Source organism: Sorex fumeus, unplaced genomic scaffold, assembly GCF_029834395.1.
Source record: "Sorex fumeus unplaced genomic scaffold, SorFum_2.1 ptg000014l, whole genome shotgun sequence".
NCBI classification, from domain to species: Eukaryota; Metazoa; Chordata; class Mammalia; order Eulipotyphla; family Soricidae; genus Sorex; species Sorex fumeus.
The window spans coordinates 32,924,796-32,940,020 of record NW_026606071.1 but is presented as its reverse complement, the minus strand read 5'-3'; the positions used below and the strand labels follow the sequence as shown (position 1 = coordinate 32,940,020).

Sequence of the window (15,225 nt, the reverse complement as noted above, 5' to 3'; positions counted from 1 at the left end):
TCTAGAAACTAAACCTTATATTGACCCTAACAAACTGTATTTTTCAAATTTAAACACACAGCTTAAGCTATATATTCAAGTTTTATTAATGTTTCTTACATAGACCTTAATATTAGAATGCTAGCTTTCTACCTTCTCTGGAAGGAGTTTTATTTCTTTCAATGAAACCCGTTTCACCACAACTTTTATTGTTTTGCAATGCATGTCTGGTTTCTGCAATGGGAGTGTAATATTTTAATAGCAACTTACTCTCCTGCAACCTCCATCACTACTCTAGCTTTCAGTTGTTATTTATTTATTTACTTTTATTCTACAGAATCTGGGAGTTTGCTTTATTGTGAAATAGATTTTTTTAAAAAAATTCTCAGATGCAAATAATAATCTTCTAATTAGCTTTCCTTTGCAAAGTAAATATCTATTATATTCATGTGGTTCCCTCTAGTGGTTAATTTAATATGAAAATTATGTTCTCCCTGCCCCCCAAAATTTTTGATCTTTTTTCCTAGCAAATATCACACAATAAGTTTCTTTAAAAAACTGATGAATATCTCTCTCCCTTACTGTTTATTTTTACCTTTTATTGCATTAGTAACAATGGTCAGTAAGAAGAATCTGTTTTAGATTGACCACAAAAGGACAATAGAAAATGTATTCTTTAAATGTATATTATATTTGTAGAAAACAATGCAAATTTAAATTTTGCTTAGATTCAATAAGCATTGTTTGATTAAGCATTGCTCTCAGGACATTATGCTGGATACTGTAGAACCCTCAAGTAGATTTTGACATAAATCTCTAACTTTGAAATATTTACTTGATCTTTTCAGTTAAAGACATGTATAAGCAATTGATTCAGCACATCCAAATATTCCTTTGGTGAAATAGAGTATCTCTTTATTCTGAAATAGAAAGCAAAAATAAGTGTCTTCCCCTGCCAACATTATAATTCAATAACAAGGGTAAAGTAGACTCCCCCAAATTAGACATTGTAAAAAGAGCACACATTAAATTACATAAAAGATGAGAGAGGTAGGTGTCCTAATGACATGATTAAAACAATAGGCCCTATTGATTACGATGGTTGTTAATTTCTTTATTTTAATTATACATATTATAACATGATAATTACAAAATTCAACCTGAAAATATTATAAATTTAATAAAATTATAAATTTCAGTTATGAGGAGAATATAACTTTAGAATAATTAATACTATTTAGATGCTGGAGGGAAAAGCCTTAATATTTAAATATAATGAACATATGCCACATGAATAATGAGTAGGAAAGTTCTTATTTAGTTTATGAATCTCTTGGAACAATTACTTAAGAAACATTCTGCTCCCACCACTATTATTCTTTTCCACAGTCAGACAGTACAGACTTTAGATTCAACCTCTGGTTTTTTGGGAAACTGGTAGCAGCCCATGGAATCTGAAAACCCAGGTCCTCCAAAGAACTTGCTTCTGTTTTAAGATGTGACTAACTTTGGGAAAACTGGTAAATTAGAATTCTATTGAGTACTTTTCTGGAGCCAGCCAATATCTCCAAGCTCTCATGGGTCTTTTGGTCTCACCAGAAGTCCTTCACGGTCTGGCAGAGCTCTAGGAATAATAGACTTCTTAGAAATTGTAAGAAAATGGGGGGAGGATACAAAGATAGTAGAAGTGTTAAATCATGTGCTTTGCATCCTGATGACCCATGTACTATCCCAGAAATCTTATATGGTCGCCAGAGCATTGCCAGGGGTCATTCCTAAGAAAAGAGTCAGGAGTAAGCCCTGGTCAAAACTGAGTGTGGTCTAAAAACTCACCCTCACCCTAAAAAGAATAATTAATACTATTTAGATGCTGGGGGAAGAAAGCCTTAATATTTAAGCATAGTGAACATATGCCACATTAATAATGAGTAGGAAAGTTCTCATTTAGTTTATGAGTCTCTTGGAACAATTACTTAAGAAACATTCTGCTCCCACCCCTAGAGAGAGAGAGAGAGAGAGAGAGAGAGAGACAGAGACAGAGACAGAGACAGAGACAGAGAGACAAAGAGAGACAAAGAGGAAGGAAGGAAGGAAGGAAGGAAGGAAGGAAGGAAGGAAGGAAGGAAGGAAGGAAGGAAGGAAGCAAAGATCCTTTCCAATGCCACATTAATTCCCCCCTTTTGGCACAAGAAAGAGCAATGGCATGGAGCCTAAACTGTAGGAAATCCTCATATGATTTTTCCCTTCTTGAGTTGCTCATTTAAATGCCATTCATTTCCAGAGTGTTCTGAAATATAAATATATATGTGATTAGATGTTGAGAAGGAAGTGAAATTAATTATTTTACTATCATAGAGGAGGGGGGAGTGCTATTTAAAAATGAAAATTCTTGCCTCTTGCAAAGAGTTCATATACAAAATGGGAAAAAAAAACGTTTTTTCTTTGTGAGTGCCACCTATTATAGGGCTTTGGTGAGACTAAGGTTGGAATAATTTCTCTTTAAAAGTGTACCTCCAATCTAAAATGCTTTAGATCCTAATGTAAGGAGGAGCCTACTGTGCATTATTCACCTAAAAAATGGCCTTTCTGATTCTCTGAATACCTACTAATGAAAAGAACTCTCTCTTCCTTAAGGCATCATCATGTACAGCCATCCTTACCCAGGAGTGCAAGATCAAGAACAAGCCACGTAAGCAGATCTAACTGGCAGGACTACTCTCTCCTTGGCAGTCAAACTCCTTAGAAAGTCCTATAATTGGAAATCACAGTTGTAGCTGAATGAATGTCAATCTAGAAGACCTGGTAATATAAGTCACTGACGGGGATAAAAGGAAGTTTCGGAAAGGGTGTAGAGTGCAGTTGCCAAGAGCTTGTTGACTGTAGATTCATAGAACCCGCTGCTTTTATAAGTCAAGTGCATAAGTGCTTCATCATTTCAACTTCCCCTGCTTCGTATTGAAGTACTATTTCTATGCTCGAGAACTATACATCCCTGCATACACCCTGTAACCCTTGGAAACTGAGGTTTTTCTTTCAAACATCCCTAGACAATTCAGATGCACTGCAGCTCCATTTATTCCGGGTCACAGCAGAGTCATGTAGAGGATATTATCTTGCTGCCTCGCAGAAAGACTTATTTGTGTCACCGCCAACTCTAGTGCTGTTTTGTTGATGGTCTTAGTCATGAATCTTCTTGAAAGGGAAAGAGTTTTGAGAACTTATGTGTGCTCTCTTCTTCCTATGGCTCCCTCTAGAATGAGCAGCTTAATCGATATTTTAGTGGCACTTTCTATCCTGATGGGATACTCAGTCACCACAGCCAGCTTCGTCACCTATGTCGTCAGGGAACATCAGACCAAAGCCAAGCAGCTGCAGCATATCTCAGGCATCGGGGTGACATGCTACTGGGTAACAAACTTCATTTATGACATGGTAAGTGATGTGGGTCCTTGAAGGAAATGCAAAGCAAGGGAGGGGGGTGTGGAAACCAACAACCTCATATTTGGGATGTTAGTCTCTCTGGATTGCTCCCTTATTACCGCTCAAACACTAACCTAAGGAAAAGCAGAGACAGGACAGGACTAAGTCACTTCCCTTCCATTTGCATCACCTTAGTTCATTCTGGCCATGCTCATGGTCCTCCCAAGCACTCCCAGGAATGATACATACTTGATAAATAAGTTATTATTTATTAAATAAATAAATAAACACTATGAAGTAAAATATAGATTTCTGGGCTCTGCTTCAGAACTTGGGAGTATATCCCATTCATATCTTAGGAATGGAAAGCTAACAAAATTTTAACAAAATTCCTTAAGTCTGAGAATCTCTACTGTGGAAAAACAACATGGAACCAGGAGTAAGCCCTGAACACCTCCAAATGTGGCCCCAAACCCAAAAGCAGAAAAAAATAAAAGAAAAAAAAAGGGAAAGTGGGGAGAATGGGGAAGAGGAGGGAATAGAGGGGAGGGGATTAGAGGGAAGGGATAAACCAGAAAGATAGTACAAAAGAAAAAAATATATAATAAGCTAAGAATGGCTAGGAAGGGCCCTGCGCCTCCTGGGAACTGCTTGGGATAATCTCATCCCAAAATGAAAAGAAAAACTCAGTGATAAAGTGCCTGCCTTGCTTGAGTGAAGCTGCAAGTTTGTTGTCCTGAACAACCCTATCTTGCTGCATACAAATCCTTGGTGGCACTGCCTGTGGTGGCACTCCCCAGAATGGCATCAAGTGTGAGACCCTGATATTGTAACAATGACAACAACAGCAAAGGGAAGGAAAAGAGGGAGGAAACACAAAGGTAAAGGAATAATTCCTGTCAGGCACATTCTCATTTAGTGGTTAGAAAATGTGAAGTCCATCTGCTCTGCCCTTATCTCTGTGGTCGAAGGATTCCCTTGGATATTTTCTTAAAATACAGATTCCAGGGCCAGAAAGGTGGCACAATGGGTTCAAGTATTTGTTTCTGGGGCTGAAGCGATAGCACAGCAGGTAGGGCATTTGCTTTGCATGAGGCCGACCCGGATTTGATTCCCAGCATCCCATATGGTCCCCTGAGCATTGCCAGGAGTAATTCCTGAGTGCATAAGCCAGGAGTAACCCCCGTGAATTGCTGGGTGTGACCCAAAAGACAAAACAAAACAAAAAACTAAAGAAACAAAAAAAACAAGTATTTGATTCCCAGGCAGAAGTATTGTGTTCAATTCCTGCCACCTCATAGTCCCCCTGAGCATTGCCAGGAGAATCCCACAAACATGGCCAGGTGTGATACCCCTCTCGAAATAAATAAATAAATAAATAATCACTATGAAGTAAAATATAGATTGCTGGGCTCTACTCCAGAACTTGGGAGTATATCCCATTCATATCTTAGGAATGGAAAACCTGGTATATATGCATTTTTAACAAAACTCCTTAAGTCCAAGAATCTCTACTGTGAAAAAACAACATGGCAATAGAGTAACTTTGCCCAGTGGTACCAAATAATTAAGCTTATAAAAATTTAATCAACTAATAGTGAAGAGATTCAAAGTAGCAGCGTCTGCTGAATGACACATTAGAGAAGATTAGCAGAGAAAATAAAGGATGAATTTCATTGATGACTCCCTCATTTGCAGAAAATAGTCCCAAAGTTCAGATGTTTTTTCTTGACTCCAAATGTGCCAGTGTTGGCCCAAAGCCCAGAATGGGTATGCATTTGCCTGGTGATTATGGTGAAATTGTCCGAGTTGCTCTAAAGATCATTGACTTGTAGGGTTGGAGAGTAATTAACTGCATATCCATTTTCTTAATGTATTCAGTGAGGTCTGAAATGCATTTGTTGTCGCAGTAAAAAATAAAAGACTGGTGATGGCGCCTCTGGACTTAATAGGAACTTGAATGTGAAGGAAGCTGAAGGCATACACTTCTGTGAAGGGCTACTTCCTACTAGATTCTATTGTTCTGTGTCTAGTGCGTATTCCAATTGGAGAGATTTTCTCTCCCAAATTTAAATTGCCAGCTTTTTCAGTGTGTGCCTCTAGCTGCAAAATCCCCAGCACTTGATATTTCTACTTGCTGATGAAACACGGGGTTCTTTCTTCATACACCTGTGATTCCAAGAAGGTATGAGACCTGCCGACATGCTGTCTTGTACAGAGCAGCTCACAATGCTTACCAACCCTTAGAAATCAGCCATCTGAGAGAGGCCCGGCATTCAAAATGAAATCAATACTTGGATGACTGAATTTAATACCAAGATACCTGGCTGTCTTATCTTTCTCATTGAACCTTGTCATAGAATGATCCCAAGTTTCAAAATCTGGAGGCAGGAATGGCTAGAAGTCTGTGTACATTTTTGAGATAAGAACTGGCCTGATCTTTTCTTGCAAGAGACAAATAATTTTCAAGTGAAATCAATGTAAAATATGCTGAAAGTTTCATGTTCAGAAACATAAATAAAAATGCATCCCTGCAAATACATCTTGGTCAACTTGTCACAACTTTAATTGAGAAGGGCTGTTGATTAGTTTGGAAAAAAACACTTACCATATAATAAACTGGTCTTGAATATTCTGATAGGTCTTCTACTTGGTACCTGTGGCATTTTCGATTGGTGTCATTGCTATTTTCAAGTTACCTGCCTTCTACAGTGAAAACAACTTGGGTGCTGTATCTATTCTACTTCTGTTGTTTGGGTAAGCTGAATTGAAAGGAAAAAAAATAACTAAATTAAAGTCTCTTAGACACAGACACTTTAAAGTCATTAAATAATTTATTGTTGTCTTGGGGGTATTCATTAGCCATGAATGATTACTAATAATGTTTTGTACTTGTTAGTCCATAGTTTATAAAGTTATGCTTCTGAAATTAATTTCATTGTTGTTATAGCAATACAATTAATGAGCACATATTAGGAACCAAGTGTCGTGCCTAACAATTTACTTATGTAATTTAATTTGTGTGAAAGTGAGGCTTATGGGGACTAGAGATACAGTACAGGGGTTAAGGTTCTTGCCTTTCATGAAGCCAATCCCATTTTGACCTCCAGCATGCATACGGTTTTCTAAGTACCACCAGAAGCAGCCCCTGAGCACCACCAGATACAGCCCAAACGCAGCCCCCAAATGGAGATTTTAGAACGATGAAGAATTTTCCTATTCATGTGTGAATTTTATATTGACGGAATTTTGAATACATATGTAGAAAGTATATATATGAATATATGAATATTTATTTTAGATTCATAGAACATCTAAGAAAAACAACATTATTTCTGAATTCAGGTAATACAGATAATACAGGTTGATGTAATCAATGCTTAGTGTAACAATTTTGTCTGCCCTGAATGCATGAGTAATATCCATTTAGTTAGCAATTGTGAGTGATGAAGGAATTCTGTCTCTAGTTCTATATTATTACCACAAAGGTTGTTCAAGTATTTACTGAAAATAGGGCATTCAGCTTCTAGAAAGCATGTCCCATTTGCTTAGCTAGGCCACAATAATCTTGCCATTTCCTCTCAACTTTAAATTATAAGACTTTCATTGATCAAACTCATATTTCTAAGCAAAATCAAAGGTAAAACAAATTTAAAATAACTAATAAACCTTGCTTAGGTCATGAAATGCCATCTCAAAGAGGAATTAATTTGTAGCTGTAATAACTTGTAGAACTGTTAAACACTCCTTTATAGAGTGCTTCTCACTTTTCCTAAATGACAATTTAGGGAAAAAAATATTTAAAAAAATTTTTTGTCAAGAAAAGGAATAAAAGATCTACCTATCATATCTAAAAACTAATACCTGGTAGTTTTTTAATTTTGGAATCCCATCTAAGATAATTTAATTTGTTTTGTAGAGAGAAATGATTACAAAATGATTTTAATTTTTCATATTATCAACATACAGATATGCAACATTTTCTTGGATGTACTTATTGGCTGGACTCTTCCATGAAACAGGAATGGCTTTCATCACTTACGTCTGCATCAATCTTTTTTTTGGCATTAATTCCATTGTTTCCCTGTCAGTGGTATACTTTCTGTCCAAGGAAAAGCCTAATGATCCGGTAAGGTCTTATCAGTCTGCTAATCTTCAGTCACTGAATCAAACACTCCAATATGTATAGGATGAAAACTTTCTCTGTTTTGCATTCTCTAAATAGAAAAAAGTAGTCCAGTCTGATTCTATTACATTTAGCAGAAGAGAAACTACAGTCTTTAAAGATTCTCTTTTGACTCCATCTAGGTTAATGACCATGATTGTATTTATCCAGTCTCAAAACTATTGACATTTGATAGGGTATGAATCAAATGCTGGTGGTTAAATCAGATATTTTTTCATGCCACCTATCTCTCTCATTTCAATTTTTGAAATCACTAACAAATCATTATGGTTTGGTAATGATAAGGGCAATGGCTAAGTTAGGATATCAAGTCCGAGTCAAAATTTATTTGAACATTCATAAGGGAAAAGCCTAGCTCGTTCCCTCTCAATTCTTTATCAATACCTACCTTATTGTAGGCATTACTTTCCATTCAGAGCTGACTATGAGTAATAAGGCAAGGACTAATAGCAATAGGTATCAAAATGAAAAAAGGACAGCGAGAAGGGGCTGGAGAGAGTGGGTGAGGCACTTTGCCTTGCATGTGTCTGATTTGGGGGGCTTTAAAACCTGGCACCTTCTATGGTTCCCTGAACCCTGCTAGGTGTAATTCACAAATTTTTATCTAAAAATAATATTACCTACTCCTTGTGGAGAGCAGTTATTTCTTTTTTCCTTCACATCTCATCATTTTAGTCAGTTTTCAAATAAGATTCATTTGCCTTAGGTTCAGAATTCTTGCATTAAATAACTTATTTGCCTGATACCATATATCAGACCTCAATTCCCTGATAATTGCTATATTTTTGATTCTGCCTCCATGGTTTGGCAAAATGCAAGTTTTTAGAGTGGGGGGGTGGGGCTTGCCCAATGAAAACTATAATCTTTCATGCTTTTATTCTACTAAAAGACCTTCATTATATGGCTAGAGTAAATGTTTGTATATAAATCCAGTAGAGTTGTGAAATCATTGTCAATCTAAATAAGCTCCTTACCTTTCTCAATTTGTCCACAGAGAAATTTGAATTTTCACCATTTTTATGGGAAATCTAACACTGAATTTCATTTTTTTTTCTGTGTTTCAGACTTTAGAACTCATTTCTGAAACCCTCAAGCGCATTTTCCTGATATTCCCACAATTCTGTTTTGGTTATGGATTAATTGAACTTTCTCAACAACAGTCAGTCCTGGACTTCTTAAAAGCATACGGAGTGGAATTTCCTAGTGAAACCTTTGAGATGAATAAACTAGGTGCCATGTTTGTGGCTTTGGTTGTTCAGGGCACCATGTTTTTTTCCTTGCGACTTTTGATCAATGAATGGATAATAAAGAAACTCAGGTAAATACAATGAATGCAGCACATGACATCTATCACAGAACTCAACCCAGAGTCTTTGGTGAGGGGTCTATAGTTTAAGGTTTCTATTAATCATATGGAAATGTCTTGCTCAAAATTTTTTAAAAAGCTGTAGCATAATTCTTTATTCATTTCATTCAGTAAAGGGTTATCAAACTTTGCTCTGATAAAGCTGCAAAGTGAGGAAAGGAAGTTAAATATATTGTTTATAGACTTTCCATCATTAAGGTTAGTGTTGGAAGGGCTGGAGAAAGAGTGCAAGGAGTAAAATACTTGCCCAGCGTGCGACTGAACTGGGTTCAATAGCCAGCATCTCGTATTGTCCCCTGAGAACACTGGTAGGAGTGATCCCTGATACAGATCCAGGAGTAGACCCTGAACACAGCCGGGTTTGTCCCCCAAACAAACAAACAAACCAAAAATCCAGTGTTGGAGGAAAAAAATTGTCCATAAAAAAATGTAGACATATGTTGAGTTTGGGAGAATATGCAGAAAATTGAATTGGGTGAATGGCATATTAGCAGCTGGCTTTAAGAAAAAATATAAAGTAAATTGAAGAAAGAATCATAAATGAAAATAAATACATTTATTATTTGTCCTGGAATTCTATTTATAGGAATTTTCCTATAGTTTTATTTGCAGAATTATGTATGGGCTGGAGCAATAGCACAGCGGGTAGGGCGTTTGCCTTGCGTGTAGCCAACCCGGGTTCGATTCCTCCACCCCTTTCGGAGAGCCCGGCAAGCTACCAAGAGTATCTTGTTCACACAGCAAAGCCTGGCAAGCTCCCTGTGACATATTCAGTATGCCAAAAACAGTAACAACAAGTCTCACAATTTGTTGTGAGACATTACTGGTGCCTGCTTTAGCAAATCAATGAACAATGGGAGGACAGTGCAGGACAGTGCAGGATGTATGTATAGAATTATTTTTAAACATTTCTAATAACAAAAGAGTTAAAGGAGCCTAATTGTTTTTCATTCAGCAACAAGTTAAATTATACACATAATTCATAAATGAAACACTATATAGTCGCTAGGAATACTGATATATTTTATTGTGTAAATTTTAGGCTGCTTCTAATTTATTAAGTAAGAAATACAGGATCCATTTGCAAATTTCAAATGCAAGGTTCATTTAATTTAAGAGGGAAATACATAATTTTATAAATGCCTACAACTAGGTATTTTATAAATAAAGCTTAATATAAATTATGGTTAATCAATAGCTATAGATAGACTGTGATTATGAGTATTTCCACTGAAGAGAACTATGGTTGGAAACTTATTTTTCATTATATGTTCTCTAGTGCCATTTTAATACATTTTGTGTAATTATCACCTAATGAAAAATAAGGTCTAAGTTAATGCATTAGGAAAAGACAAGAGGTGAAAATATAGGGGAAAATCTTAGGACACACTTGAAAAATTAGCATAATTTCATTAGGATATAGAATAACTATAATAAGGCAGTAGGAGATAAAGATTTGAGAGGTTGCTACGTTAGATTTGGTTAAAGAGCTATGGTATGGACATTATGCAACAGTTTTTCATTAAAGATTTTGGAAAAAATAGTGTTTAAATGAGCACTCTTTAAGGTGTAACTTTGTAAATGTAGCACAGATTGAAATAAGAGGCACTGGAGCAGTTTGAGAAACATTCGTGTTAAAGGGTGAAAACCAAAGCTAGTAATAGAGTAATGGAATATGATCAAAAAGAAGGTGTTATAAGGCATTTTTAGTGCTGGGAGTCAGGTTACATGAGTGGACCCTCGAATGGGGAAGTCTCAAAGAAAACTTCAGATTTGGAATCTCTAGAGATATCATTAAAAGAAATAAGAACCTTGCAAAAAGACCTGAATTGATTTGTTGGGTTTTACATTTTATTTGGTTTGGTTGCTTTGGTATTCATTAGGCTCAAACCAAGGTAGGTTTGAGATTTGGGTTTTCACAACTGATAGCTTTAATAGATTGACAAAGCCTAAATAAGACTGTCCCAAAGCCAAGAGTAGAATAACATTCACATTATTGATGATAAAAGAAGTTGCAGGGACCAAAGGAAAAGAAAAATCATTGATCTCTGACTTGTAGCTGTGGAATCTTATTAATGACTCTTGCCTTTCTGTTAGGAAGTGCTTTCAAACCTAAATTGACTGAATGAAATTAAGATTCTGGTGGTAACAGGATATCTGGGAAAGCGCTTGAGGCTGAGGAAGCAAAAGTTGTTTCCTGGCTAGCATAGCAAAATCTGGTAAAGGACATCATACTAAGCAGGAGTTACTTAAACAGCTTAATACCAAATTTTAAGCCAACCTATTGTGTGATAAAACCATGTTAGTAAAGTGAGAATTCATCAAAAACAAGTTCAACATGAGTTGAGCCATTTTCCAATCATTAATACAAAATCATTGGGCCCATATCTTAGACTGTTCTTCAGAAAATTCCATTCTACACCTGTGATGGAGATGAACGATGAAGATGAAGATGTGAGGACGGAAAGACTAAGAGTCGAAAATGGTGCTGATGACATTGACCTGGTCCAACTTCATCGTCTCACCAAGACCTATCAGCTTATCCATAAGAAGATTATAGCTGTAAACAACATCAGCATAGGAATACCTGCTGGGGAGGTAAGTCACAGTGCTTTGTTTCTTTTATGTCGGACTAGGAAGCGGTGAATAAAAACCTTTACCTTTCCTTTTTGTTTTAATAGAGGTATGAAAGTCTACCTCTGAGTAATTTGGTGGATTTTATATATGATATTTACATATGCCAGGTAGCACTTACTCTGTGAGTGTTCCCTTTGGGCAGAGATCACACAACCCACACCAAATCCTGATCCCCTTGCCAAGTTACGCTCCTCCACAAGGTGGACCTTCAGTCAAGAATTCTCTTCAACTTCTAGTTTCCAGGCCTCTTTCAAAGATAGTATAAGAAAATCAGTTGTCAAAGTTGAGGTCCTAGAGTGGCAATCATTTGTATTCTTGCCATTTTATAGATATAATATTAAGGCAGCTTTTAAAGGAGAAAGAAAGTGTGGGCAATTCCCTGGGTTTTCTTTGCGGTGCAGCAAAGTAAATGCATCAAATTTATTCGAAGGCATAAAGAAATTATTGCTTCAATAGCTTATTCAGTAAAGGTATGATTTTGTGTGAGTAATGTGAAATCTATAAACATAATTACTTTGTCAGGTTAGTGCTTCTTCCTTGTGGAGTATTTTAACATGTCACATTGAGGTGCACTATAATATAATATGTAAAAGAAGTTCTATGTATAAATATAAATGCTCAGCAGTTAAAGGGAAAAAGGATACGTAAGAACCCATTTGTTTTAAAGAGAAGGTTTTATTCAATGCCAACAGAACAGTGTAATGCCCATGAATAATTCCAGGGTTATTTTTCTTGGTAATTTATTTTACCCAGAGAGAGGAGGAAAGAAATAGAATAGGGATGTGTCTTTAGTTGGGTATAAGGCTTACATCTTTTTTTATCTACCACAAACCAGTGTTTTGGCCTCCTTGGGGTGAATGGAGCAGGGAAGACTACAATCTTCAAGATGCTGACGGGTGACATCATTCCTTCAAGTGGAAATATTCTGATCAGAAATAAAACTGGGTATGAAAAATGAATGCCACAGCTTACCAAGCACAAGATAATTAAAGGAGAAAAATCATTTACATGAACTCTTTATGCTATTTTGAGTTATATTATTAAATCCTGAAAGGAAAATGTAAAAGCCAGCTACCCAAGTCAGTGGAAGTTTAAATATTTAAGTGTGTGTTTGAGGTAGAATTCTTCTACCTTAAAAAAAAAATAAAAGGTAAAAAGATAAAGGCCCTCCTGTTGTTCATCGATTTGCTGGAGCGGGCCCAGTAACGTCTCCATTGGAGATTTTGTTGTTACTGTGTTTGGCATATCAAATACATCACGGGTGGCTTGCCAGGCTCTGCCGTGTGGGCGAGATACTCTCGGTAGCTTGCCGGGCTCTCCGAGAGGGGGGAGGAATCGAACTCGGGTCAGCCATGTTGGCTGCGTGCAAGGCAAACGCCCTACCGCTGTGCTATGGCTCCAGCGATAGAATTAACAATCACTAGAATCTAAACAGTGCTACCTTCTGCCCTCCAGCACTTGGGGATTAGGAAGGTTATTCCTTTTGAAACTTATCTATGTCATTTTTGCAAATTTTGTACTAAAGTAACATTGGATCTCTTTTTCCTCTTTGGTTTTGGGGTCATACTTTGTAGTGCTCAGGGTTTACTGTTGTCTTTACTCTCAGGGATCATTCCTGGTAGACTCAGGTCCCATATGGTATGCTCAGGATCAAACCTGGGTCAGCCACATACAAGGCAAGTGCCTACCCACTGTATTATGTCTCCAGTCCCTGGAACATTATGTAAGTCTTCAGTAAACAGCATCATAATTTGGCATCTACATAGGTTTGGGCTAGAGTGATAGCACAGCGGTAGGGCATTTGCCTTGCACGCAGCCAACATGACCGACCCGAGTTCTATTCCTCTGCCCCTCTCGGAGAGCCCGGCAAGCTACCGAGAGTATCTCGCCCACACAGCAGAGCCTGGCAAGCTCCCTGTGACGTGTTCAATATGCCAAACACAGTAACAACAAAGTCTCCAATGGAGACGTTACTGGGCCCGCTCGAGCAAATTGATGATCAACGGGAGGACCTTTACCTTACCTTATATAGGTTTAATTCTGGTACCTACCAAAAGTCTAGTTTCCCTCCACTACAATACAGCTTGGCCTCATTTTCCAAGTATTGCTTCCCCTTCCCCTCTGATGACCACCAATTTGGAACATATAAGAGTTTTGGTTGTGTTTTGTAAGTTTTAGGTGTGCAGTGATGCCTTTCAATACCTCCCTCCACTGCTTTTTGATCACACTGTGCTTTTGATTCTCTCAATTCAGATCTCTGGGTCACGTTCACTCTCATAGCTCATTGGTTGGCTACTGCCCTCAAGAAGATGCCTTAGATGACCTGGTATCTGTAGAAGAACATATGTATTTCTATGCTAGAATTCATGGAATCCCAGAAAAAGATATCAAAGAAGTAAGTACAAGTCTGGGAAATCCATTAATTGGAAAGCCATTGTTGTTTCTGGACCAAATCACACCCCTCAATATCATACTAAAATCTAGAAAATGGCACTTCCCTGTTGACAATGTTCAAAATGTAGTCTGAGTTTGATAGTATAGTGTATAACCCATCCATCTTTCATAATTCAGATTTTAGACACTTCTTAGCTCAGACCCTTTCGATAACTTTTTGTTTTCTTTATTATATGACTTTTCTTTTTCCTACTTTTTTCTTTTTAAAAATTGGTTAGCTTTTCAATAATGTTAGCACTACTTTATATAATAGTGTGTTTGTTAGCTTTCAACAATTACCAAAGAAGCTCAATTACTTTAGGCTCCTGGTTGAGTATTGGCTGGTGGTGCCTATATGTTCTTTAGTATTGAGAGAAGCATTGGTAACATAGAATTATCTGCCAAATGTCCACCACCTAAGAGAGGATTGTATCTATTTTGGTTTTGTATTGTTTTCATGCTTGTTTTTTTTTTGTTTGTTTTGGGGCCACAGCAGGCAGTGCTCTGGGCTTCTATTATTTCTGTACTCAGGTATCACTTCAGAGGGAGCAGGGAGGTCTGGGGGTCATATGAAGTGCCAAGGATTGAATTAGGGCCACCACCTGCAAGGCAAGATGCCTTACCAACTCCAGCCCTCTCTCCAGCCCTCCCACTGACTTTTTTTTCTTTCTGGGTCACACCTGGCCATGCACAGGGGTTACTCCTGGCTCATGCACTCAGGAATCACTCCTGGCGGTGTTTGGGGGACCATATGGGATGCTGGGAATCAAACCCGGGTCAGCTGCGTGCAAGGCAAATGCCCTACCCACTGTGCTATTGCTCCAGCCCCTCCAACCCCTTTTTATTTTTTCTTTAGATATGGCTCTGTATTTTACTAAAATAGTTTACCTTAATAGTTAATTTTCAGGGTAATTTCTTTTATGTTTGCATCCTTGGGGACCCGTTGAATTTTTCCTGGCATTCCAGAGCCTTTGCTCTACAAAAATAATAATAATAATAATAATAATAGCAACTGGAATCCAAAATGCCAAAGTCAATATACAGATATTTTCATGCTGAGTTTGTTTTAAATAACGAATAAGACTTTTGTGACAATTCACCCTTTAGTAAGAAGATAGCAATAATGGCCTGTGCGGAAATCACCTTGTTGCCTTCAGAAAGGCCGAATTCCCTGTTAGTGAGGAAAGGTTGTGTTAATATAGCA

General features: G+C 37.3%; 1 protein-coding gene across 1 annotated transcript in view; it reads left to right on the top strand.

Moving 5' to 3' along the window:
• Positions 1-15,225, top strand: part of ABCA12 (ATP binding cassette subfamily A member 12) — a 194,711-nt gene that overhangs the window by 167,670 nt on the left and 11,816 nt on the right. Inside the window, exons 40-47 of the mRNA XM_056111825.1 lie at positions 2,614-2,668; positions 3,234-3,411; positions 6,041-6,156; positions 7,369-7,528; positions 8,650-8,903; positions 11,345-11,549; positions 12,424-12,533; positions 13,842-13,983. Coding sequence (XP_055967800.1) covers positions 2,614-2,668; positions 3,234-3,411; positions 6,041-6,156; positions 7,369-7,528; positions 8,650-8,903; positions 11,345-11,549; positions 12,424-12,533; positions 13,842-13,983 — 1,220 coding nt within the window. The remainder of the gene's footprint in view (positions 1-2,613; positions 2,669-3,233; positions 3,412-6,040; positions 6,157-7,368; positions 7,529-8,649; positions 8,904-11,344; positions 11,550-12,423; positions 12,534-13,841; positions 13,984-15,225) is intronic.